This window comes from Antechinus flavipes, chromosome 6 (assembly GCF_016432865.1).
Source record: "Antechinus flavipes isolate AdamAnt ecotype Samford, QLD, Australia chromosome 6, AdamAnt_v2, whole genome shotgun sequence".
Lineage (NCBI taxonomy): Eukaryota > Metazoa > Chordata > Mammalia > Dasyuromorphia > Dasyuridae > Antechinus > Antechinus flavipes.
In genome coordinates, this window is record NC_067403.1 from 37,413,563 (window position 1) to 37,441,143 (window position 27,581).

General features: G+C 37.1%; 1 protein-coding gene across 2 annotated transcripts in view; it reads right to left on the reverse strand.

Annotated features, from left to right (window-relative positions):
- Positions 1-7,563: 7,563 nt before the first annotated feature.
- Positions 7,564-27,581, reverse strand: part of USP46 (ubiquitin specific peptidase 46) — a 60,135-nt gene continuing 40,117 nt past the window's right edge. Inside the window, exons 5-9 of one of the 2 annotated variants that reach the window (XM_051967493.1) lie at positions 27,490-27,566; positions 21,556-21,639; positions 16,831-17,028; positions 15,099-15,177; positions 7,564-12,573 (exon numbers count right to left, since the gene is read on the reverse strand). In XM_051967493.1, coding sequence (XP_051823453.1) covers positions 12,472-12,573; positions 15,099-15,177; positions 16,831-17,028; positions 21,556-21,639; positions 27,490-27,566 — 540 coding nt within the window. In that variant the 3' untranslated portion in view covers positions 7,564-12,471. Of the gene's footprint in view, positions 12,574-12,665; positions 15,178-16,830; positions 17,029-21,555; positions 21,640-27,489; positions 27,567-27,581 lie in introns of those variants that run through there. The other variant, XM_051967492.1, reaches the window with a different exon arrangement.

A 27,581-nucleotide genomic window follows, 5' to 3' on the forward strand; every position in this document is an offset into this window, starting at 1 on the left:
GGACCCAACTAGCGTAACTCAGAGTAAGAATTAATTGCAAAATAATAATAATAAAGAATGTCAGATAATTGAGAAACTAAAAAAAAGAACGCATGTCTCATTCTGCATCTTGATTCCATCACTTCTCTATCAAGAGATGAGTAAATGTCTCATTTCCTCCATTATGAAGAAGTTTGATGGAGAATCCTTATCAATTTGATGAAGCTTTAGGAAGATGAGCCTTTGCTTGACACTTCTATTACAGCTCTGTCTGGAAAATATTTACGTACTTGTTGGTGCCCTCTTGAGAGAGTTAAAGATAGCTCTGGATTACTTAGATACCTGGAGTGGATACCTACTGAGAAGGAGTGATTACATTTCAGCATCCAGAGTTAATTAGATTGATCCAGGCTGTTGTAGATTAGAACTCCTCTTTACCTGGCCTGTAGAAGGGAATTTTGAAGCAATGGAAATACTGTAATTATCTCAGTTGTACAAAATGGGATTAGTGAGCTCCAGAGAATGTTGACCTAAAGCAGAGAGAAAAGATTGGACCTAGGAAAGTGGGTAGGGGGTGTGGATTTCCTGGTGGGAAATCCAACATCTCTACTCTGTACAACCTCTCCCATTGGAGGAGCTAATGGCAGCTTAACAGAACAATGTCCAAGCCCTCACTCATAGTCTGAAGAGGCATTTGTCATACAGTTACCCTATAGGAAAGTCTAGAGCCACATAACCAACTTCCTAAATGATTCCAGATCCTGATCTTTTAGAAAGAGAAGAGAGACATCTTGCCAAGTTCCAGTCCTCTAGAGAGAAGTGGACTGAGGATGTGGTCCCCAAGTTTGATACACAATTGAGCCAAATTAATGAAGATCACAAACCTAGTCTTTACCTGCTGCCAATATTGTGGTTTTTGGACAGCGCCCATCCATGGTTCGGGGACTGCCTCTCTATCAACTCTGAGTTCATTTTGCTTCTGAGAGAATTCCCATCCTTAGGTACTATTATGAGACTGGAAATCTGTATAAAAGTCCCAAGATGAACATTGGACTCAGAGGAAAAGGAGAAAGACTTGGATAACTAGGATCGTAATTCTTTTAAAATATTTCAATTTTTATTATTTTATTTTTTTTTTTGCTGAGGCAATTGGCAATTGCTTCTTCCATCTATGTTGGTCTTCCTGCTGCTCCTTGCATATGGCTCTCTATTTCTTGATTCTGTCTTTCCACTGACTGTTCCTTATGTCAGACTTGCCCAGAGTCACACAGCTAGGAAGTGTTAAGTGTTCTGAGGCCAGATTTGAACATGGGTGCTCCTGACTTCAGGGCTGATGCTCTATTCAACTTTTAATTTGAAAAAGTTATTAGGATTCTTGATTTTTACAATATTTTTATTTCCAGATATGGGCCTCCCCCTTAGTGTCTTCCCTTGTAACAATGACTAAATAATAAATAGAAAAAAAATGAGAGTTCAGCAAAACTAACAAACACAGAGAGGAATCTGATAGTATGTGAAATATTGGATACCCATAGATAATCTTCACTTTTACTAAAAAAGAAAGGAGGCACAGGTTCTCAAATCTGGGGGTCCAAGCTTGATCATTATCATAATAGTATTTGGTTTAATTTTATTATTCTTTCCATTTTCATTCTTATATCCATTGTTTACTGCTTTCCTAGTTCTACATCAATTCTTCTATAGTGTTTCTGTGAATTCTTCACATTAGTCATTTCTCACGTTACACTGCATAAGTGGAATGGGATGCTGATGCTTGCTGTGAAAGCCTTGCCCTCCTTCTCTTTTTCATCAATAAGTCTCACAGTTTAAGTACATACCCAACAAGAGTTTGTTTCTTAGAACACTGGGAAATGAATGTGGACTACTTGCATTTTTGTTTTTCTTCCCAGGTTATTTTTACCTTTCTGAATCCGATTTTTCTTGTGCAACAAGAGAACTGTACAAACATGTACACATATATTGTATTTAAGATATAATTTAACATGTTTAACATGTATGAGACTGCCTGCCATCTAGGGGAAGAGGTAGGGGCAAGGAGGGGAAAAATTGGAATGAAGTGATTGCAAGGGGCAATTTTGAAAAATTACCCATGCATATGTTCTTTCAATAAAAAGCTATACTAAAAAAAAAGTATATTTCTTAATCATTTTAAATTTCATTTATAATTTTTGTTCCTCAATTTTTATGTTGGACTTTCAGATTTTGTTTTTTAACCAGCATTTTTAAGCAATTACTAGGACTCTGGCATTATACTAAGTGAGGAGGATACAAGAAAGGCAAAGGGTGGTCCCTGCACTGAAGGAACTCCCATTCTAATGAGGGAAGATAACATATAAATAAATATGTACATACAAGACATATGGAGAATCAAAGGGAGAGAATCTGAGGGAAGTCTCTAGCAGTTGGGGGGAGCGGGAAAGATTTGTGCAGAAGATAAGGTTTGAGCTGAGTCTCAAAGGAAGCCAGAGGAGATGAGGAAGGGAGAGCATTTCTGATATAAATCAGTGGAAAGGCAGAATCAAAAAATAGAGAGCCATATGCAAGGAGCAGCAGGAAGACCAACGTAAATGGAAGATGCAAAGTGTGAGAAGATTACAAAGGTAAGAATGTGCCAGGTGGTAAAGAGCTTTAAAAGCCAAATAGAGCATTCTCTTTAATCCTGGAGATAAAACTGGAGTTTTTAAAGGAAGTTTTTTAAAGAAATACTGGAGTTTATTAAGGAAGGAAATAACAAGATCAGTCCAGCAATTTATAAACACCATTTTGACATTCAAATGAGAGAGAGATCCGAGAGACTTTAGAGAAGAGAACCAACAGAAAGCCTGAGTAGTCTGGGCATGAGAAGGTGCTGAGGGACAGCACCAGAGTGGAGAAGCGGAGGATACCTATAAGAAAGACTCCAAAGGTAGAAATGACAAGACTCGGCAAGAGCTTGGACATGGTAGATAATTGTGAGGGAGGAGTCTAGGATGATACAGAGATTGCACATTAAATGACTGGTGCAATAGTAGTGCCCTAACATGTAATAGGGAATTTTTTAGATAAGATGAGGGTTTGGTAGGAAAGATACTGAGTTTTTTGGATTGATTAAGCTTGCAGTGCCTAAGGAATATCCAATTTGAGATGTTGAAAAGGAAGTTGATGAAAAAAAAAATGGAGTTCAGGAGAAAGATGAAGGCTAAATAATAATAAGGCTAACATTTACATAGCACCTACTATATGCTGGAAATAATGCTCAACACTTTACAAATATTATCTCATTTGGTTGTCTCAACAACCCTGGGAGGTAGATATTATTATTATTATTATCCCAATTCTGTTGTTAAGGAAACTGAGGCAAACTGAGGTTTATGTGACTTGCTCATAGTCTGACAGTCAGTAAATGTCTGAGGTCCCACTGGAACTCAAATCTTTTTGATTTCTACTCAATCACTGCTCCACTAGCTGCCTCCTAGTTGCCTGTGTCACCTAGCTAGGTAGACAGATCTGGAATCATTTGCTTAGAGATGATGATTGATTCCATGGGAAGTGATGTGAACACTAAAGGAGATAATCTAAGGGGAGAAGGAGGGATAATTTAGATTCTTGAGGGGCCCCCATAGTTGCCAAGATGGAAATTGATGGGTCTAAGAAGCAGAAAGATAGAATGAGAAGAAAGAAAGGAAAGTGTATGTAGGAGAAGATGTTAAACCAAGGATGAAGAATGAGAAAAGGTCCTCAAGTTTGACCTTAAAGAGCTCGTTGACAACTTTGGAAAGAGCAGTTTCAGTTGAAGATTGAGGTCAAAAGCCACATTGCAGAGAGTTTAGAAGACAGTGAAAGGAGAGGAGATGGAAATAATATTAATTTTTTTTTGCTTTTACATCACATTCATTTTTCTTTAACCAATTTCCACCCTTCCATCTCAATTCTGAACCTTCATTTACAGCCACCAAAAGAAAAATCTCCTGTACAAAGTCAACCAGAATGGCAGCTGCAACTGACTGTACATATGTCCCTGGGGGCCATCACTCATCCCTACATCTCTGCCAAGAAAAGGATGGGATACTTCCCTTACAATTCTTGGAAACAAAAAGATTCATAACAAATCATGGCAGAATCAAGAAACTCATGATAATTCAGTTGCTTTTTAGCGTTATCGGCAGCTTTGGATATTAAAGTCAACATTGAGATTAAACTGGAGAAGGATCTCTGGAGTGTGAGACAGGATCTTTTGTGAAGACTTATGGAGGAACACAGTTAAGGATTCACCAAGGATGAAAAAGCATATGCAGGTTGTGAACAAGAAAACACACATGGATGACATCATGGCTGCTTGGCCATACCCAAATATAAATCCAATCGGCAAAGAGCCCAGCTGAAGGTAGAAGGTAGTTCAATGCCATCTCTAGAACTACTTTTGATATGTTTGTCTTTTGTTATATTGACAGATGCTAAGTCTGGTTGACATTTATATTTTGTTGGTTTGACTTCTTGGGGAAGCATTTGGAACCTAGACTCAACCCAATTTGTTCATCCTTGGACATTCTTAGATTTACAAAGATCTGCAAACAAAATTGTTTTAAATAACAGTTAATACTGAAGCAGAGGTACAGAGGAGTGGATCAAAAAGCTAAGCTTCAGCATCAGGAAGACCTGGGGGCATACAATGCTCCAAATCAATAGTAGCTGTAGGGCCTTATACAACTCCCTTAACTTGGAGGAGACTCTCTAAGATTAACTAGCAGAAGACTTGCAAATCATTTTTTGGTAGAAGGGCCTTACCAGGAAGCCTAATTTTAACTCCATTAGAAGTAATTTTTTTTCCCTGTATATCTTTTACCCCTCAAATCTCCTACTAGACATAGCCCATTGGGAAGAGGTTCTACTAATCTTCTGATACCAAGTCAATAATGGCTCACTTTCATCGACAATGGTTCTTTATAGGGCTTTTCAGTCATGAAGATTTCCTGAAGTAAGGGTCAGATAAAGGACTATAGTACTGGATCATAAAACTCACCTTACTTTAAATATACAGATAATACCATAAACAGAAAACAATGGCTCCAGTCAGCGAAATATTTCCCTTCCAATGATAATAATAAAATGCAAAGCCAAGCAAACATCATCTCGTTCTTTCCCTTCATTCCTACTCACACAGATGAGGCTCTGGGTTCAAATCTCTGTGCTGCCGTTATCCTCGTGCCTTTGAAAAAACTGCTTCCACACCTCTTTAGGACTCAGTTTCTCCTTCTGTAAAGTGAGGAGGTTATAATTCCCAAGATTCCTTCCAGACCTAAATCCATGATCCTTTAATGTGGGTCCCTAACTTTCCGGTAATAATGCCCTTTAGAACCTGGCTTTTCCAAGTTTATTTCATATACCTTCACACCATCTTTCAGCCAAAGAGGATCACTTCCTGTTCCTTCTATTCCCCAAATTCAGAATTCTTGTCTTTGCAGGCTCCCTAGGTCTGGAATGGCCTCCTTCCTCACCTCTGCCTCTTAGAATTCCATTTTATTCACCACTTGGCCAAGCTCAGTTAAGTGTTCACTCTCTTCTCCAGTTACTATGTACACAATTATTTTTTGATGTATTTTACAAAAATGTATCCCACCTCCAATACCATATAAGGTCCTTTAGGGCAGTGACTGATTTTAATTTATCTTTGATAGCTGACTGATTTCAGAAAAGCCTGAAAGACTTGCACGAACTGATTCTAGGTGAAGTGACTAGAAGCAAAAGAACATTGTCCACAGGAACAAGATTCGAACAACTGGGCTTGGCTCTTTTCAATAAGGAGCTTGAAGGCAATTCCAAAGGATTTGTGGAGAAAGCCATCTGCATCCAGAGACTAAATGTGGATCAAAACAGTATTTTCACCTTTTGTTGTTTCTTTGGGTTTTTTTTTCTTTCATATTTTTTTCCCTTTTGCTGATTTTTTTTGAGCAACATGATGAATATGGAAATATGTTTAGAAGCACTGCACATATTTAACATATTAGATTAATTACTGTCTAGGGGAGGAAGGAGAGAGAAAATTTGGAACACAAGATTTTGCAAAGGTGGATGTTAAAAACTATCTTCGCATGTATTGGGAAAAATAAAAAACTATTAAAAATAAAAGATATTTATATCTGTATTCACAGCACCTGGTATAGCATCTTGAACATAGTATGAGCTTAATACGTGTTTGTTGGACTGGCTGGAAGAATGTCATTATGAAAGCCAGTAGGGATGCTGGGCTTGCAGGTGCCAACTATTGTTTACCATAATCCCTCTAAATTCATTTTTTTTTTCAGATTGAGATGGTTATTTGTAATCCATAGCCTAAAAAGTGTGCCCCATACTTGGTAGGATTATAATTACACAAAACAGAAATGTACAAATAATTATAGCTTATGCCTGGAAAGGAGGTAACCGAGTCTCACAGCAAGAAGGCGGCACAGCAGATTGCTGCCCACGTCTGTGTGAGTGTCCGTATGACGGCAGGAAGCTCGGGGGTAGGCTCGAGCATCCTGGGTGACCCCTTGTGGCATATTTGCCAGAGAATATAGACGAGTAATAGAATGAGGAGACACGGAGAGGCTTTGATCTGCTCTGTGGGAGACATCACATTGATGAGAACATAGAGCCGTGGAAATAGGAAGTATTAAAATGTACAGAAAACAGACATGTAATTTGCCGTTTGTTGTTCAGCCTCCGGGTCCCCAGTTAGAGTTTTCTTGGAAAAGATACTGGGTTTGCCATTTCCTTCTCCAGTTCATTTTACAGATGAGAAAACTGAGACAGAGTTAAGTGACTCGTTTAGGGTCACAGAGCTAATAAGTACATGAGGCTGATTTGAACTCAGAAAAAAGTTCTTCCTTACTCCAAACCCCAGAACTCTCTCTACTGCACTCCAGGCACGACAAACATGAAATTCGGAATCTTAAAAAAAAAAAAAAGCCAGCTTCTAGTATCTCATATCTAAAATGCAGTTGGAATATTTTAGGAAGACAAGGAAATTTGAATTTTTCCTCACCTATTCTAAGGGGAAGGTACAGATTTTTAAACAAGTGTAGTGTGGGAATTTGTTTTGCTATTTATAATGAGAATTTTATTTAAATTTTTTTCTATTGGAGGAACAGATTAAAAATTTTATATACATACATACATATATATATATATATATGTGTGTGTGTGTGTGTGTGTGTATATATATATATTATATATATATATATATATATATATATATTTTTTTTTTTTTTAAGAATTCTAAAGAAAGTCTCTATGTCTAAATTTCCTGAAAGACTAGTGATAATAGTACCTACCATACAGGGCTGGCTAGGATGATCAAAATAGCTAACGTATGTAATGTTTTGCAAACTTGAAACTTTAACACGCTATGTAATTATCAACTTGGCAGAGGAGACAGAGCACCAGTCTGGAGTCTGTTGACCCAGACCGAAGCCCATCCTCAGCCACAGCCACGGACACGCCACAGCCTCTCATTAACTTAAGTTTCCCAAGCTCTACAATCGGGATACTATTCTGCTCCCTACCTCAGAGCTAGTAAAGTAGTTCAAAGAAAACGCTGACAAATGTCAAATGCGAGTTTATTTCATTTTCTCGTAGAGGGCTCCAAGAGCAATCGTCCACAATGAAATCACATTGATGAAGATAGAGTGGGAGGGGGCTCTCTATATTTAAGGCTCAAATCTTCCTCATCGCTGCAGAACCCTTAACCTGGACCGGAAGGGACAAACACTAATTCGGTACCTACTCTGTGCCAGATACTGTTCTAAGTGCTTTACAAACATTATCTCATTTAATTCTCACAAACATCTTATGATTATTCCAATTTTATAATTGAAGAAACTGAGGCAGGAGTTAAATGACTTGACCAGGGTCACATTAGCTAGAAAAATTAGATCTCAGCTCAGCTTTTCCTGACTCCAGGACCAGCCCTCTATCCACTACAATACTTAGTTGCCTCTGAAAAGATGGTTACAATGAATTTTATTCTTGAGACATGTATATGTCCTGAGGTTGGTGACTACACAAAGTGCACACTCCTTAGCACCAAAGGATAGGTAACAGACCATTAGAACACTGATGGTATCTCCAACATAAGATTTCCGATAAAAGGTTCCTTTTCTCGAGATTCTTCAGTTTATAGTGCACAACCAATAGCCCTCAACCTGCAGGAGAATTTGGAGCCAAAGTGGAGCAAAGGGCCAACGTTGATAAACACACCTGGGGAATTTTCTTCTGATACACCCACTGGAGAATTCCCATATACCCAAACATTCTCTAATAAGATCTGGTCCCATATAATAATCCAAAGCATAAACTTTATGCATTAAGCCCCTGGGACATAATTATTTCCAAAAGCCAAGTTTCAAAAGAAATGTACCATTCCATTTCAGAAAGTTACATTATAAAATCACTTTGCATTAAAAAAAAAAAATTCAAAGTAGATCCCAGCTGTGCAGTTATTTTCGTCTCTTAATTGCCACCTCTTGACTACTCTTTCTGTATTTTTTTAACTCAACATATTGTTCCATAGACTTTGGTTACAGGTTCAGTGTTGATTTTTTTGTGTGTTTACAAGAAAAAGCAGCAGCTTTCTCTTGGAAAAATGTATCCGTTCTAATAAGGACACAGCCATTACTGGGAAATAAAAAGGAACCAACTTTTCTTCAAATTCCAATAATTTCAAAATCAAATTATGAATAAGTTTTCCATGTCACCGTGTCCCTTTCATATCACTGTATTTTGAAGTCTTCACACAGAACATTACCCGACATAGTTCTCTACAGAGAGAATTTCCATTTATTTATTTATTTGTTGTTGTTGGGTTTTTCGTTTTGTTTTTTGTTTTTTGCAAACTCCATTTTAGAGGCAAGGGGTTAAACTGATTGAATTTTCACACGATTGAAATTATTGCTTAAAGTGCTTGGGTTGGTTACATTTTTTAAAAATGAAAGTACAGAGTCTTTAAAATTAAAACTATAGGTATTAGCAACACAAATGGAAACTACATGGATACAGCAAATACGTCAGTTATGCAGAAACAGGAGGCAGAAATAAATTAATATAACACTGGAAAACAATTTACTTACGTAAATTGAGCAAGAAAAAAATATACCTATTTTTCCCCGACTCACACCATTTACGAGGGCAAATTATTCGGAACGGTGCCTATGAACACCTTGGCTACATAATAGCAAACGAGGGCAAAACATTTAGTGCATGATATTTAATTTCACACCAATATACAAAATTGAACAAAAAGTCACGTTTGAAGATAAAATCCATTGATGGTAAAATGTAAGAATCCATGTACCTAAAATAAGCCTTAAACCTCAGTTAGAACTTGGTTCGCCATTATACAGCTCCATAAAATTCAAGGTATAGGAAATGTTTCTATCGCTTTTCCCATCGTATCTTCAGCTGCCTCAGTCTAGCAAACCCCAAAAGATGCCCGTCCCATTTTCAGATCCACCTTTAACTGGTGGTGTTTCTCTCCCCTCCTTCATTTTCAGTTGCATCGAATAGCATCTCAAAATGAGGAACGTCTTGAACTGAGCAAGACTAGGAGCTAGCGATCTCCCTTTCAAAGTGCATCCTTAAGTGGATCTTCCCAGAGAATGTTGTCCTGAACTCTACTATATTCTCATTCTTAACTAGGAACCCATAAAATCAAAAGATTTCTTTTCTCGCTATAGCACGATATAGCAGCTTGTTTTAAAATACATAACCGATAAGAATGATGCTGTAAAGCAATTTTTGCAGGGTCCCAGCAAGCCAAACACGGACACAGATGAAAGCCACAAAGTTGCGCTGGTCTTTGAAATGTGAATTCTTCACGTGATTTTTGAAGATGGGTTTATTTGTTTCATACCATTCTTAGGCTCTCTCATAATGGGAAGAATTTGTTAAAAAAGAATCCACTTGGGTGACGTCATCTTTAAATACAGCGAAAAGGTTTTTTAAAAAGATTATAGCTGATTTCTATTACTAATGGAGGAGAAATGGAAGGTGAGTGGGAATGGAAGAGTGAGCAAACAGAGCTAAAATAAAGTAAATGCTGATTAAATTTTGATAGTGGGCAAGTTAATTTTTGACTAGTTACCAATTGCTTACTTGCACTAGTCCACACGTCTCTCTAATATCTTCCAAAATACCTTCTTACAAATACCAGAAATCTGTTCATAAACTCTACATTCCCCTTTTTCTTTTGCATGAAAAAAATAAACTATCATAGTAAAATCATTGGAAAAAGCTGTTTGTAACCTCACAAAAGGTCAGACTGTAACCCTGGTTTAACATTTCAATATTGCTTCACTCGTCACAACTTAATTCCTTAACAGTTTATAAACCTCTTCCTAGCAAAATGGACATTTCTTTCCAAAAATCTATTTTAAAATAATTTTAACAACTTCTCTCCCCAAAGTTATCATTCAGTCTCCCAACTCTGATTGTGTAAGGTTCGCTATACATTTCTTGAGCTTTGCAACCTATAGCCAAGGATCTGGGGTACAATAAACATAGACATTCTTTCTTCATCTTCAGTCTGGAAAGTGCACTCATTCACAACCAGAGCCCAAGATTCACCTGCTAAGCAAGTGTTTGCTGTATAACTTTAATGGGGGAAAAAAAAATAATGAATATTCAAAAATAGGAATTCGCCTCTAAACAAGGTAAGGCATTTTATACTCTCACCAAGAAAGTGGGAAGGGGGAAGGGAATCACCCCGTTTTGGTCTTCGGACGGAAAGTTGAACATTTCCCCTTTAGCATGACAAAATGAAGCATGTGGGACTAATGAGTCACTTTCTGAGTAATAAAGAGTTCAAGGTATTTCAAAGATAAGAAATCCAGTTTCTCTCTGGTTAAAGTGCTATATTCCTTATGATACAAAATGGTGGTTCACCTTTCCCATTCCATTTCAAACCACATCATACCAAAGGCTTATAAATTCATGGATCATAAGGTACAAAATAATATCACATTCACAGTAGATTATAACATCGAGAAGTTAACTGACTTCCTCAACAGAAGCAGAAATCCAAAATGAGAATTTCAAACAAACTTTGCTAAGAGGGTTGGGGGAGGAGAGGAAGGGAAGGGATGGAGAGAAAAGGAAAAGACAAAACCAGCTAAGGACAGAAAGGCAGTTGACCCTTTTAATGAAAAGTACTGAACTGTCTAATAAATATACATTAAAAAAAAATGAAAATAAGTAAAAGTAAATATGTGAGATGAGATTCTTCCTTGGAAATCTGTCTTGTCTAACAGCCTGCGGGCTGATTGAACCCAAGAAAATGTCTGTCACTTAGTCCACTTTTCCTCCTCCTACTTGCCCTCCTTCCACTTCCTTGGACTTTGCCTCCTTCCTACTTGGATATTTCCAGTATTCCCCCTAGGGAACAGTTCTTTATTAGCCCTGACACTTGCCAGGTCCTCAGTAAACTAACTGAAAAATAAAAATTACTAACAGTCACATAATGTGGCTGGATAGCTGTAAAAATATGATTTCCTGTTTAGTCCCATGATATAAGGGCAGTGCGGGTACTAAATGATTTGGGGGGGACTGGAGTCAGGTGTCTTTTTCTTTAATCCCTACTATTGTAGGAAGTATTCAAGGATCAGCTAAAGTTACCCTGAAAAGATGAATAGGGCTATTTCCTACCCACAGGGCCTGATAAGAGAAAATGTTGATGATACTGAAACTCCTTGAAGTACATTTTTAAGCTATGGATCTCTGTCCAAAAAATTCTCTCCTGTTTCTTCCTTTCTTTCACCTACCCTTAATGCCATACCTTGTTAGGCCCTTGAACTTTGACAGTTGGTTCCAAGGCCCAAAGGGCTAACACTAATGTCACCATAAGAAGCTCTCTACCCCTCTCCCCTCCTTTGAGGCTATTTTTAGTACTGAGGTTACTCACTTCTAAAAGTTTTTCAACTTAAAATTATGGTTTTCAGCCCCGAAGGGCATGAAATCCATCCAGTTCTTTAAGCCTACTCTATTGAAAACTTGGCTTAGGAGCTAGAAATGGAGAGCCACAGAGCCTCTGACTTACACCATTAAGAGGAATGCATCGTAAGTTGGCCCCTGAAGCCATTTACAAAGTTCAGTAAAAAGCCCCAAAAGAGAACACGGCCATTTGTAGAAAACATTACTCTAGTTCACTGGGAGGCAGCGGATGGCATAGTGTGTACTCAATCCTAAAAATCTGTAAATGTTATTCATGTAAATCTGACTACAACTGGATAACATTGAATTCTACCTCGGACTGAAAGAAAACCAAAAGTGCTGCATATCAAAATGGCGGGAGGATGGGGGGACGGGGGGAAGGGGGCAACAGCCTAACACCATTAGACCATTCAGGCTCAGGGTGTCGATGGCGGGCCATTAAAAGGAAGGTGATTGATCTGTGGAGAAGCCAGTCAGAGTGGGCACTATGCCATTCTCCCACTTGAAGCAGTTCTGCAGTTCTTCACATCATTCTCTTGATTGATAGAATAAAATATATCCTGACTCCGAATTTTTTGATATATCTGATGTCAGACCATAGAATTCTTCGATAGCTTGAGCATCTATTTTCTTTGGGAAGGAAGGAAGGGGAAATATAAAAGAAGAGAGAGAGAGAGAGAGAGAAAATTAAAATAAACACAAATGTTCAAAATGCTAATTGGAAGAAAATAATATAAACACATTACAAATAAATGGCATATCATAAGGTCAAAACATATAAAGAAGCAATTCAAGGAGCCAGAACAATCAGTACTTTAAGTTCTTCTAATAGTTAAAAGAAGGGGGTGAGAGAGGTGAGAGAGCCAGAGGGAATATGAAATAGAGTCTAATTTTAATTGTTTCTATTTACCAGGAATCCATTAAGTGTTCTGAAGAATAATCTCATAAAATAGTCCCCTAGTCACCTCAGATTTAATGGGTGCCTCAAGCATGGAATTCACCCTTATAAATTCCCCTTACAACAAAATCATGACACAGAAAATATCCCTAAAACAACAACAAAAAGATCCTATGGTTCCAACTGATGGTCCACTTAACTTAAGAAATAATTAATACAATAAAATTCTAGCACAAGAAAAATAGTTTGGACAGATCTCTGAAGTATAAACAGAACACGATCTAGACTGTTGTGTCCATGGCCAATTAGTACAGTTGACTGTATAATACTAATGAGGTCAAGGTCACAAGTTGAATTAAAGCTCGGGTCAGTTAGTTTTATTTGGTTTCTCTGCTACAGACAGTAATCCTAACTCTTTTTTTGCCCTTCTGAAAATTTGTCCCCCTTGGCCCAAAGCGGGTTCTGGGTGAGGGGTTATTAATCTATCTCCACTACTGGAAAAATGAGTCAAAGTGAATGTCCTACCCACTGGTGGCAAGGGGCCATTAGTAAGTATATCACCTCATTAAGAGATTATTCATACATTAAATTACTTCTACAGAAGTTTTCTGTTATGACTATGGGACACTGATGATAACTGGAAAATATGTTACGAATATTTCCTAATAATATGTTATAAAGAGAATTTTTAGGAGTCAAATTTGATTACTGCCTCCTCAAACTTTCATTTGTTCAATGTTTTCATTAGTGTATTATCTTCTAAGAAGTTTCAAGCATTTAAATCCTATCTCCCAAACTGATCAGGGGAAGAAACAAGTCCCATCCTTTTTTTCTGTCCCTTCTGGTGCCCATCAGCGAACTTGTTGGACATAGCGGTTACTCAATAAATGTTTGTCGAATTGAATTAATGTTAACCATCCATTGCAGTAATTCAGGAATACTAGATTTCAATGGTTATTTGGATCTCAAATTTTCATCCTGAATTGCAAATGTAAAATTTGGGGGATGCTCAATTTGAAAGTCAAATGTTCTTAATTCTCAGATTCCTTGCAGAGATTGCACACAAAGCTTTCGGGTAATTGCCATAGAAATTTGTCAAGTTATGTCCTTTTACTGCTTTGTGAACAGGGGTGTGCAGCCGACTAGTCAAACACATCTACTGGGACCCATTTCCTATCTTCCTCTACTCCCAAGCAGAATTCATCAGAACAGGGGTCATGTAAGTCATGCAGTTTTATAGCTCCTATGGGCATAATTGGTAGTATTAAACAATGATTACAGACATTCTAATAATAATCCACTGGGATATAAAATGCCAAGTTAGATGAGAAAATAGAATCTGGCACATTTGAGTCACATTTAAGCATAAATTTTTAAAAATCTGCTTGACTTTAAAACCCTGCCCTCTACATGTTTGCTTCTCACTACATCCTAATTTCCAATCTTCAAAAAATTCAACTTGCTATTTTGTCAATTATGTAGCGTAACATAACTGCTGGCAGGAACTGTTTAGTAATAATCTTACTCTTTCCTCAGAATCTTAAAACTCCCTCATGTTCTATGCCAGAGATTCTTAAGCTTTTTTGCCTCATGTAACCCTTTGGCAGTCTGGAGTCTATAAAGCTTTTCTTACAATATTTTAGATTCACAAAATGAAATCTGTAGGATTAGAAAGAAAATCAATTATATTGGAGTAAAAATATAATCCTTTTCTCATTCAAGTTCATGAACTCCCTGCAAACTACCCTCAGGAGTCCACAATCCCCAACTTAAGAATTCCTGCCTTAGAGCCCAGCTTCTTTTTCTTTTAATTTAAATTTAAATTATTTTTTGTTTCTTTTTTCTTTTTTTTTAATAATAGTATTTTATTTTTCCAAATACATACAAAGACAGTTTTCAACATTCACATTTGCAAAACCTTGTGTTCCAAATTTTTCCCCCTCTCTCCAACACAGCAAGCAATCTGATATGGCAAACATGTATAATTCTTCTAAACATATTTCCATATTCATCATGTAGAGTCTAGCTTCTTAAACTGTGAACCCATGAGGTCTCATAACTGAATGTAGGAGTCACAAAATTATGATTTGTTATCAATAAATTTTTAATTTGTATACCTATTTTATATGCCTATATGCCTGGAGTCATGACAGAGAGAAAGAGGGGAGAGAGGGAGGAAAAAAGCAAAAGAGAGAGAGGGAAAGAGAGAAGAAGAGACAGAGAAAGATATAAACAAAGAAAACTTCTTCACACTGACCTCTACAATGTCATCATCAAATAAAAGCCAGAAGCCATGACTCTTCACAATGGTAATATAATGCCCACGATTAGGTCCACTGAAAAAAAAAAATTACAAAGAATTAGTTATGATTGGAAGAACATTTCCCCATTTTGCACTTCTATTTGTCTATGACTATTATCAGTTTTACTGGATTTGTGAAAGTGAAAAGCTTTGATTTAATTTTAGATGTGTTGTCTACACTGGAAAAATACAATTCCCCCAGGGTTTGTTCAAAAATGACATGAGATCTTCTAAGTACGTCCTAGAACAACACAATAGGACTTAGGAGGTTCCCTTCAAAAAACTGTTGATTTAATAACATTTCTCTAAAGAATTAACTATCTGGCCAACCCTTGGAGCCCCCTACATTGAAATCACTGGCCAAGAACAATTCCTTAGGAATTGATGAAGTTTCAAAAGAACTTAGATTTAATGAAAAATGGAATAACTGGCCAAGAACTTTATGGTGTGAAACTTAAGATGAAGCTATCATTACTACTTCTTAAAATACTATCTTGAATACTACAGTGACAAAACTCCAAATTTGGTGTTTTCAAAATTATAGAATACCAGGGTTGATAGAAACTTCAAAAAAACAACTAGTAAGGCTGATGAAAATATATCTCAAAAACACAATTGAATCTCCTCAACTTTGTGTTTGTTTGCTGGATTCTTCCAGTTTTGTTTATAAATGCTCTAAATAATCTGTCTTATAATCTGGATCTCTTCCATACTTTCCAATGGGCACATCATCTATTTTTTCAATGATTGTGATCTTCTGTTGGTCTTCTGTGTGATGGTCTATGAATGAGCACTGTATATGAGAGAGCCTTAACTAGGCTAGGGAAACCCAATACCACTGTGGTCTCCTGCCTACATTCAGACTTAAGGAAAAATGCTAGCTGGAGGTGAATGAAAACAAAGATATAATTTTTTTCTCCATTCAAGTTCATGGATTCCCTAAAATTATCTTCATGGACTACAAGTGAAGAACTTCTGCACTAAACCATTAGTATCCTTGGGTCATGTGTCTCGGTTGGGCAAGCACATATGTCTGCCAGCCAAGGATGCATCTGAGCTTTCTTTTAGCTATTAGCTGTGATGACAATTTTCCTTTGTTTCAAGTTTTCTTTCTATCATTCCATTTAGTCACTATTTTTTTCTGTTTTCATTTATAGTGGGAATGTAAAAATAGGTATAGTTTATATTTTTCAGTAGTATGTCAACACACACTTTATAGGTCACATATGAAGAGGATCACAGTTAAGTTAAATTTGCATTAATTTATTGTACTGTTTACAAATGCTCTAAAAACTGACATTCTTGTACTCCCTGGTGATTCCTTCAGAAAATCCTTACAGAAATATAAGAAATATTATTTTTTTTAATTGGGCAACGTACACTTTTCTCAAAAAAAAAAAAAAAAAAAAAAAGGCTAAATCAAGCCTGTGCAAATAAAGAAATGAATAACATGGATTAAGATTTTCAATTGTTCTAGATTTTTGTTATCTTGAAGAATAAAGACATCTTTGCCCTTTACTTGGTGGAACAATCTGGGGGACCTCTATAAAAACAGGTACCAACTTTTCCTATGTAGGTCAGTGGTTTTCTTCAAATTGTACTCAGAATTTCCCTAGACTATGTCTTTTTAATAGCCCTTCAAAACATGAATAATGACCACTCAAGATGCAATGATTCTACCCTTTACCTGCCACAGTGGACTACTACAGCCACCAAGTCATACATGCGGTCCAGGTTCACTGCGTCACTGGATGTATTGAACAGACGGAGCTCCAGCGGGAAGACCACACGGTAGGAGAGCTTGGTATATCTGTGGAGTTGTTCCATATATTTGAACCTCTTAAGATGTAATGCTAGGATCATCGGAAGCTTTTTTACTCTCATCCTAGAAAGTCATAAATAAGTTGTCGGTCAAGTCTCTCCTTTTTAAGGGTTAAAAAAAAAAAAAAGCACAACCTGTTTTCTGTGTTGGCTCATGGAGGGCAGACATGGCCCTGGTAACCTAAAGTACAAAGTACTAAAACAAAAACTAGAATACTTCACTCATCTACTAGATACCATCTTGTATAGTAACCTCAACTATGCAAAACATGGCTGAAAAGATCTCTGAGCAGCCCAAATGGTCAGCACCCATCAGGCCACTAAATACAATCCACATACTTAATAAATAGGACCAGTCCAGGACTCAGGTCTAACAAACATGGTTATCTGGTTTCCCTGCCCACTAGAGATGAGAATCATCCAGTTGATGGGAAGAGTCATATGTGATTCTCTGGAGAAGAAATGGCTAACAGGATCAAAATTAGAGCTAAAAGGAGTCTTAAGAGGTTATCTAGCTTAATTCTCTCTTGCAGTTGAGGAAACGAGCACAGAAAGGTAAGGGGATGTGACTTGTAGCAAGGAACAAAACCCAGATTCTCTGATTTCAAATCTAGGGTCCTTTTCCATTGCACTATAGTGCTTTCCTCTTGAGGCAGGGGAAGAAAGAGAGAATAAATAAGACGCCAACTATCTCACATAAATCATTCAGCGCCTTAGAATTGTTAGCATCCCTTTAATGAAGTTTTAGTATAAGACATTTTGCTGGCAATGTCAGTGATGAAAACTGAAGTTAGCCCAATAGGTAGCATGTGCCTTATTTCCAACCTCGAGTTAAGAGAAGGTTCACGAATATACCTCTGCCATGTGCTAGTCTTGCATCATGGTACAGAATAGAAGAGAGAGCTCCTTCAGAGTAGGGAAGGCAGGGCTGATCCCCCTGTTTCATTGGTTTCAACTTAAGTCTTCCATTTAATTCATTTACTCTCAACCAAGCTTCTTCAATTCTATGGCAAGATGTGAGATCCAATAGGAAACAGACAGAAAAATTACAAAAAGCAGAAATAAGAACCTAAAGGTATAGTGTGGAGCCACTGAATGTAGGGATAAGCAAACCTACTTATTTCCCAAAGCTCCTAAGGGCATTATATTATTATAGTAGAGTGGGCAAGGATTCACAATAGAGATGGGGGAACCTTATAGATTCCATTCCCAAGTCTTCCATTTTACTGAAGTCAAAATGCATTAATCCTGAGTATCAATCAGTAACTCAAGTGATACAATAATACCCTGGAATTTTCAAGGTAAGATCAAATTATGTTCAGTAAATGCTTTTTAAGCCTAGGGTATGCTATGCCTCACTGGGTCTCCTTTGTGGACCATCTTCCATCCATCTCCTATCCATTAAATGATTTCCCTTGGTGCACCATCTTCCATCCATCTCCTATCCATTAAATGATCTCCTTTAGTGGACCATCTTCCATCCATCTCCTATTCATTAAATGATCTCCTTTGGTGCACCATCTTCCATCTATCTCCTATCCATTAAATGATCTCCCTTGGTGGACCATCTTCCATCTATCTCTTGTCCATTAAATGATCTCCTTTGGTGGACCATCTTCCATCCATATCCTATCCATTAAATGATTTCCCCTGGTGCACCATCTTCCATCCATCTCCTATCCATTAAATGATCTCCTTTGGTGCACCATCTTCCATTTATCTCCTATCCATTAAAGGATCTCCCTTGGTGGACCATCTTCTATCCATCTCCTATCCATTAAATGATCTCCTTTGGTGCACCATCTTCCATCTATCTCCTATCCATTAAATGATCTCCCTTGGTGGACCACCTTCCATCCATCTCTTATCCATTAAATGATCTCCTTTGGTGGACCACCTTCCATCCATCTCCTATCCATTAAATGATTTCCCTTGGTGAACCATCTTCCATCCATCTCCTATCCATTAAATGATCTCCCTTGATGGACCATCTTCCATCTATTTCTTATCCATAAATGATTTCCTTTAGTGGACCATCTTCCATCCATCTCCTATCCATTAAATGATCTCCTTTGGTGGACCATCTTCCATCTATCTCTTATCCATTAAATGATCTCCCTTGGTGGACCATCTTCCATCCATCTCCTATCCATTAAATGATCTCCTTTGATAGACCATCTTCCATTCATATCCTATCCATTAAATGATCTCCTTTAGTGGACCATCTTCCATCCATCTCCTATCCTTTAAATGATCTCCTTTGATAGACCATTTCCATCCATCTCCTATCAATTAAATAATCTCCTTTAGTGGACCATCTTCCATCTATCTCCTATCCGTTAAATGATCTCCGTGGTGGACCATCTTCCATCCATCTCCTATCCATTAAATGATCTCCTTTGGTGAATCATCATCCATCCATCTCCTATCTATTAAATGATCTCCTTTAGTGGATCATCATCCATCCATCTCCCACAGTATGTTCCAAGGTTTAGGTCTAGGCCTTCTTCTCTTTTTTATGTTGTCTTGGTGACCTTATAATCTCCCATGAGCTCAACTAATTGATATATAAGATTTGCAATGTAACTGATGATCCAGAGAAGGAGACTGAGTAAAATTGGTTACACAGGTGGGAAGAACAGGGTATCCAGTAGTGAACGCTCAAGAGTGTGAAACAGGAATGAGGAGTGAGAAAAAAAGCCAGTGAATTTGAAAATTAAGAGATCATTAAAAATCTTAAAAAGAAAAGCATTAGTCAAGTAGTGAGCTTCAAAGCTAGTTTACAAGGGTATGAAAGATAAAGAAGAGAGAATGAAGATAAAACATAAATTGGATCTACATATTACTGCAGAGAATCAAAACATTTCTCTCATTTCTTGCTTATCAACCTATCATACTTATTTAAAAACATTTTTAAAAATAAAACAGAAGACAGTATCTGCAATAAAGACTTCCTCTTTTGCCTTACATTCTATGGAATAGAACCTTTGAAAGATTCTACAAAGCTGGAAAGGTTTCAAGCACAAGTTCAATCAAGAATCGTATTCATGGTCTAGTCTAGGCAAGTTTGCAGAGATTCATCTCCAGACTGGCTGCAAGGTCCTGAATGATCAGGTAACAATTCTCAGGTCCCATTTCCTAAGTTACAGAGGCTTGCATTCGGCACCATTGGAAGTAATACCCTACTCATCAAATCCCAGATCCCTGAAGCATTTAAGTATGAGGAGATGGTGTGGGAACAATTCTTGAGTCTAATGATTCAGAGAACAAAGGAGTTCTCTTCCTTCAGCTGGAAGAAATGGTTTGACAGAAGGTTATGTTAGAAAGCTACAAAGATTTTAGCTGACTACAGGTTCAATAAGTATAGTGTACAAGATGGCGGCAGCCTCTCAGACTATAATAAGGCTCATCTTTTGACATCAGACACAGAGTGTAGTCAGTGGCCTTATATTCACTGCCTGAGAAACTTGTTAGAATCTGCCAGACCCTGAGAACTCCTAAATCACTATAAGGATTTCAGAGCAAGACTTTAATGATCTTACTCAGCATTTACAGATAGTTTCCAGAATAAGCGGGATAATAGTAAAATTTCTTAAAGTACTTCTAGATTTCACATTTTTGCAAAATATATTCAGAGAAAAACAACTTAAAAAAAACACTATTCTATAACCATGAAATATAAGGACTAACTGAAGAAAATGGGGGTAATAAAGCTGGAGAAAAGATTTGGTTAGGAGGTAACGGAAGAAAAAGATTAACCATTCCAGAGGGTCCAAGAAGGGAAAACTGGACCAAAGTTTGTTAGTTAATTTTTGCACATTTTGCCTTAACATGAGAAAGAATTGTCTAATGTTATAGCTTATAAAAAAGGAGACAGGATGCTTTGTGAGCTAGAAAGCTTCCTGTTGTAGAAGAGGGTCAAGTAGAAGTTTGACATCTCCATTTGTTTATAAAAGGGGTTTCCGCACCAGGAATTGCCTATGACAGAAATGATTATTAATAACAAATGATTTGGAGAGATTCAGATTTCCCCCTTTTTCAATCTTCACTTGAAGCGCTCAGTTTCCGAAGGTCGAGCTAACTTCTTCTTCGACCCCACCCAGGTGGAGCAACTATTTGTTCGACTTGAGTTTGGGTGGGGATAAATTCTCTGAATAGATTGCTCAAAGCTGGGAGTAATTTAAGAACTAAATGACACAATCAAAGGTCAGGTCCTCCTCCTCACTGTAATATTCATTTTCTCATTAATTGTTAACCAATCAGAGTTGATTGCTACTTTGGGGAATATCAACTAGCCAAATGAGCATCCTTTTATTAAAATGCTGAATATATTAATAAAATGATTAAATTATCCAGAAATTATATTTTTTCAAACCTTTTAAAATGCTACACCTAGTTGTCATTTTAGATAACTTCCAAATCTAAAATTCTACAATCCCCGTAACCTACCATATCTACGTCTAAGGCTGCAGATTCCCTGTCCCCTTCTTATTCGTCCCCACATTCCCACTCCCAATCAGGTGAGTATCCACATCCCCTGCCCTTAAAGAACAAGACAAATTAGGAAGTTGTATCTGAAGTTTCCACCTACCTTTTCTGGGCCTCCTGTTTACTGCAGCAAGTTTCACAGTAGTATTTCTGTTCACTACATAGTGTCTCAGTGTTACTGAAGTCTCTGTAGAGAAATACAATCTCATTTTTAAAAGGGACCAGGATATATTTTGTTTACTGGATCAAAGACACTTCTTATGTCACATTGCAAAATCCATATAAGATGATTTGTAATCTGAATATAGAAAAACAAAGTAGAAGACTTCTGAAAAACATAAAAAATTGAAAACTTTGAATTATTTTCATCTGAAGCCTGGAGATAATGTTCATAGCATTATTACTTCCATTGTCCGGGCTATTATTTCACTAGACAAGAAAATTCGAGTCACTCAATGGATCCTAGAGCTACAACCTTAAATCCCCTAATGGTTCAGAAAACTCCATTGTTCAATAGAATGGACTTTTAATGGAAGATCAAACAGATATACAAATAATATTACTGGGTAACTTGAAAAACCCTTCTTCAGGCTTCTCCTTTCAAAGCTCCTTAAAATAGTCTTTAAATCATTACTTGAGGGAGTTACTGGGAACACTATTTTTAGGCTATTGACAACAATATTTAGCATCTTCAAGAAGACATGGACAAATGGGTGGTTTTGTTATTTTCACATTAAATTTAATATACTCTCTTTAAAAAACCCACAAACATCACAAATCTGAAGACCCCCTTTATTTTCTTTTTTGTGTATTGAAATGTTTATGTTTGTTAAGATCATAATAAAAACAAAAAATCATTTTAGAGATAATATTTCCATTTGCATATATCGATGCAGAAGTGAAATCAAACCAGGAAACACCACATGTCATCACCATCATAGATATTTATGAAGTATTACTATGGGACAGGCACTCTGCTAAACATTGCAATCATCATCTCATTTGATTCTGAAGGGAGGTGCTATTATCATCCCCATTTTACAGATGAAGAAATGAGGTGAAAAGAAGTAGATTTTCCAGCTTAGTAGGTGTCTGAGGCCAGATTTAACTCATCTTCCCGATTCCAGACCCAGTGCTCTATCCACTGAGCAAACTAGTTGCCATGACTACAACAAAATATAGAAGAACAAAGCTGAATATTGTAAAATTGTAATGATCATTTGATCGCAGAGAAGAGGCAAGAAAATATACTTCCCTTCCCAATCCCCCACACCCCAGCCCATTTCCCTATAGCACTGGGGGACCACGGCTACAGAATGCTGCATACAACTTTGATGTACTGTGTAGCTCCTGCTGTCCCTTTCCTACAGCTCCCACCGTCCCTTTCCTTTGCATTCCTTGCTTTGAGGGACAGGCTCTTCCTTGTTTCGGGGAAAAGATATATTTAGAAATACCACATGGATCCTCTCTCCAGCTCTCAGGTCATACATATTAATACCATTAATGAACAATTCTGCTATATTCTGGGTTAAACAGGCTTTGGTGACCTAACTAACCTAATCCTTAGGTAAGGCAATGTTGCTTGGACTCTTTAATTAAGATGCCTTCTGTCTATTTAACACCGCACACAAAACATAAAATACAAATAATGAACCTATTATAGAAGACAACTAGCTATCAGGAGGTTTGTGGGTTGTTAACTTTGTAGTTAACAAAATGATTGACTCAACCAGGAAGTCCTGAGTCACCACTTCTGACACTTCCTACCTCTATGGCCATTTTATTTCAACTCTGAGTCTGTTTCCCCATTTGTGAAATAAAACTAATAATCCCTCAGGGGATCGTTCTGAAGCACAAATGAAATAACAGATGAAAATACTTTGCAGATTTCCTTTACAAATTTCAGTTATTTTTGAAAAGTTGTATAAGTAATCATTTTTTGAAGGGCACAATTTATACAATAACAGCAGTCTTGCAAAACTGAACAACTCTGAAAGACTTTTAAGGGCTCTCATCCATACTTCCAAAGTGCTAATTATGAAGAGAGATGGGAGGCAGAGAAAATAAATGCATGTTAATTGAATAAAAAGTTAACCGAAAAATGCCAGAAGGAAACACAAACAAGCGAGACAGCTTTGAAAATGACATGTATAATTCATTATACCTTTACAAGAAAAAGCAAGCTATAAGTAAGAAAAATGATTCTGAAAAATATATCCTTTTTCTGTTCTGGGTCCCCGAGTGGGCTTTGTCATTTTGTGTTGATTGAGTCTATCAGCCTCACTTCTGGAACTATGAAACATATTTTGTTTTGTTTCATCTGTGTCTTCCCACTCCTGCCAAACCAAGGTTCACTTGCCTGGTTGGTGAGAAGAATGGATATGGGAGTTTTTGTTTTGTTTTGTTTTGTTTTGAATGAATGAATGAAGCCATGTGAAGTAGTGTAAGGGGCCCGGTTCCCCAGTGAGTATTAGTACAATAGTTCTAAGAGTGACAGATGAAGAATAAAAAGCTCCTTCTTCTTTAATGAAGAATGGTCTATGAAAGCATAGCTGAAATTAGCTCTCTCAAATACTTTGCAGAACACAGGAGTTCTGACCCCTTGTACTTTTTTTTTTAAATAAAAAAGATTCTCAGTTCAAAAAAGGTGTGGATATGATAATACGGAAGACCCTTCAAGTTTCTTATGTAAAGAGATCTCAACAAACACAAGCAGAAATAAAACAGAAAACAAAGGGAGAGACGGTCTCCCCGGTCTAGCTTAAACCTAATTTCTCCAAGTAGGGCAGGGACTGTCAGGGAGGTTCCAAGGAATTTGCAGAGTTCTGAAATAGTTCAGGAGAGATAGTATATGGAGGAGGAACTGGGAATTTCCAGTCCACTTCCTGACTCCTCCTCCTGAAGGATCTTAGGAACACAGATAAGAAATTTAACATTGAGGGACCTTGGAGTTATCTAATTTAATTGCTTTATTTCATAACTGAGAAAACTAAGACTTTAGGAGATAAATTACTTGGCCCAAGGTCACACAGGAAGTAAGAAGCAGGAGATGAACCCATCCTCAGATTAGAAAATCTTTCCAATATAAGCACATGACCTTCCACTGGTTATCCTGCCTTGCATCTTTCCCTAGAGCCCTTATGACTGGTTCAAAAACTGCTGAAACTGTATAATCCTGGAGACTTTGAGAACATGTGTCTATCAGGAACAAAAGGTTTGACTATTAATGGGAAAATAGGGAGCATAAGAAACAGGATCTAATTTGTGAGGAAAGAAAAGATTTCAGTAAATTCATTGGCCTGAGCCACCCCAGAGAGATGGGAATCTCAGCTATTTTTAAAGGCATTCAGAAAAGATTCCACAGTAACCCACTTGAATGTTTAGTATGTTTTTAACAATTCCACATGTTACAATCTTTCTTCTCAAGCACAGCTGACCAACAGGGGGCACAGATACGGTTTGCAAAAACAAAGTAGAAAAAATGTGAAAAAGTCACATTTCTCTGAGTACCATCTCCTTGCTAGGAATCCTGTTAATGACAAAGTCATTACAATTTTGAGTTGTTTGACCCAAAGCATTAAATTGTAAAAATCAAGGGGGAAGGAAAGGGAGCATTCCTAAATACAAGAATGTTTACAACAGCTTATTTCATTGTTGCTATACCAAAGAATTGGAAGAAACTAAAGAAAGGGGTGCTGATCAGTTGGAGAATGGCTGAACAAATGATGATATGTGAATATAAGGAAATAATCTATTATCATCCTATAAAATGGGGAAAGGGAGAATTCAGAGAAATCTGGGAAGATTTATATGAACCAATGCACATTAAGTGAGCATAACCTGGAGGAATCATTTCTACAATAATTAAATTGGAAAGAAAAAAAACTTTGAAAGACTTAATAATTGTGTTGGAACAATGAATTAAGAAGATGGACTACACATTGATGATCAAATACGCTACCAGTCTTCTTAGAAAGAGTAGATGAATTCAAAATGTAAAATGAGACATACATTTTTAAATATAGGCAATATAGGATTTTTTTAACAATATTTGTTATAAGGATTTTTTTTTCAAAAGAAGAGTAAGAGAGGGCTAGTGACAGAACTGTCAAAAGAGAGAGAGAGAGAGAGAGAGAGAAAAGGTCACTGAAGCATTTTTAAACTATTCAAGAGAACAATTTATAAAATCATAATCATATAAAAACAAACTCTGAAAGAATTATGAATTCTGATCAATGAATTCAATGACCAACTATGATTCCAAAGAAAAATTGAAGGATTTCCCACCAATTTTCCTACAGAGAGATTATAGATTCACAATGAAAAATGAAACATACATACTGGAACATAACCAATCCTGGAATTTGTTCTGCCTGATTGTGTATATTTATTACAAGAGGTCTTTTTTTTTTCTTTTTTCTTTATTTTTTTCCCCAGTGGGGGAGTTGGTGTGGGAGAGAAAATAAATGCTAATTAATTAGAAAAAATTAATTTAACAAATAAAATGTACAGAGGAGAACAGATGGAATGCCAGTAAGAAATACAGATAAGCGTTAGGCCATCTCTGAAAGTGACATCATGAAGTTAATTTTATATTTTAAAAGGAAGAGCAATCTATAAAAGAGACTAACAGGATCATGTAGAATCCTCTTTTCCTATTCTATATTGTATAATGGAAATAGTCATTTTATTTAGTATTTATCTAGTTCAGATTTTTTTATTTCAAATTTTTAAAAATCACCAAGCCTTACTTAAGAGGCACTGGATTGGCTGCTGCTGCTACGTCCCACCCCTTTCTGTAGTTTACTTAAATTGAAGTTTGGGAGTGTCACATAGCTGACAGAATCTTTCGTTCCTGGGCATCAGTTCATACCATTACGAAATCTTCACTCAGTCTCCAGGCAATTATCAAAATGAGGGCAGCTAAATGGCGCAGTGGATAAAGCACTAACCCTGGAGTCAGGAGGATCTGCGTTCAAATCGACGTGACGCTTGACCCTACTCCCTTCACAGCCTACGATATCCCCAAAGTGAAATCTTAGCATTTTCTGTTTTTGTCCCCATCTACCAAATCTCTGTAACTTTGCTCACTTGGTTCCTTCTGAAGGTCAGAGAGTCAATTAACAAGCATCTATTAAATGTCATTATAGTTCCCTGCCAGATCCATCTATTGGGAATTGCTCCCCTCTTTCAAAAATGGGGAGCTCACCCACCTATATCTCTCCACAATATCTCCCCTGCCTTCTCTCATTGGGAGTTTTTTTTTTTTATTTTACTTTTTTTGCAAGGCAATCTTGGTTGCCCAGGATCACATAGCTAGTAAGTGTCAAGAGTATGAGACTATTCATACTCAGGTCCTCCAGACTCCAGAACCAGTGCTCTATCCATTGCTCTGCCTCTTGGGCTGCCTCTTGGGGAGTTCTTGAAATAGAGAGGACCAGAGTCAGCCAGCCTTCAATTCCTCTCCCAGCCCAATTCCTAACTTCCTCTAGATTTCAAAACTATATCGCTCCCCAGCTCTGTGTAATTTCAATTGCTCCCTCCCGGGCTTCTTAGTTGCCTATTATATGAAGTCTCCCCCTAAATTTGAATGTAGGGTAAGTGCTGTCTTTTTTGCTTTTTTGTTTGTACTTTTATCTCCAGCACTTAGCACAGCATCACACACAAAAAACTAAATTATTCCTTTCTTCCTTTCCTTCCCTTCCTTTTCTCCTTCCTTTCCTCTTTCCTCCTCTTACTTCCCTTCCTTCCACAAAGCCAATATATTTATACAATTGAGATGGATATAGGCAAAAGGCACACATTTCATATTTAAGGGATTAAGCAGAATATCAAACATTTAAAACTTCAAAAAAATTAATAACTGGTCTTACTCTCAACACATTAGGAGTGAAGGAAGATAATGAAATGATAAATTTGAGCAGTGTGGGCAGAAACATCTCCTGAACAATGAGAATGAATCTTTGTTTTGTGTTGTTTTATTTGTGTGTCACTAACTTTAGCCAAAAAGCATAGAGACATGAGATGATCCATTTACCTTAGACAGTGTGTGATTGATGTGTTCTGTTCCACGTCAACAGAAAGGTCAAGAAAATCTTCATCTTTGCTACTAACCTGTGTAAGAAAAAA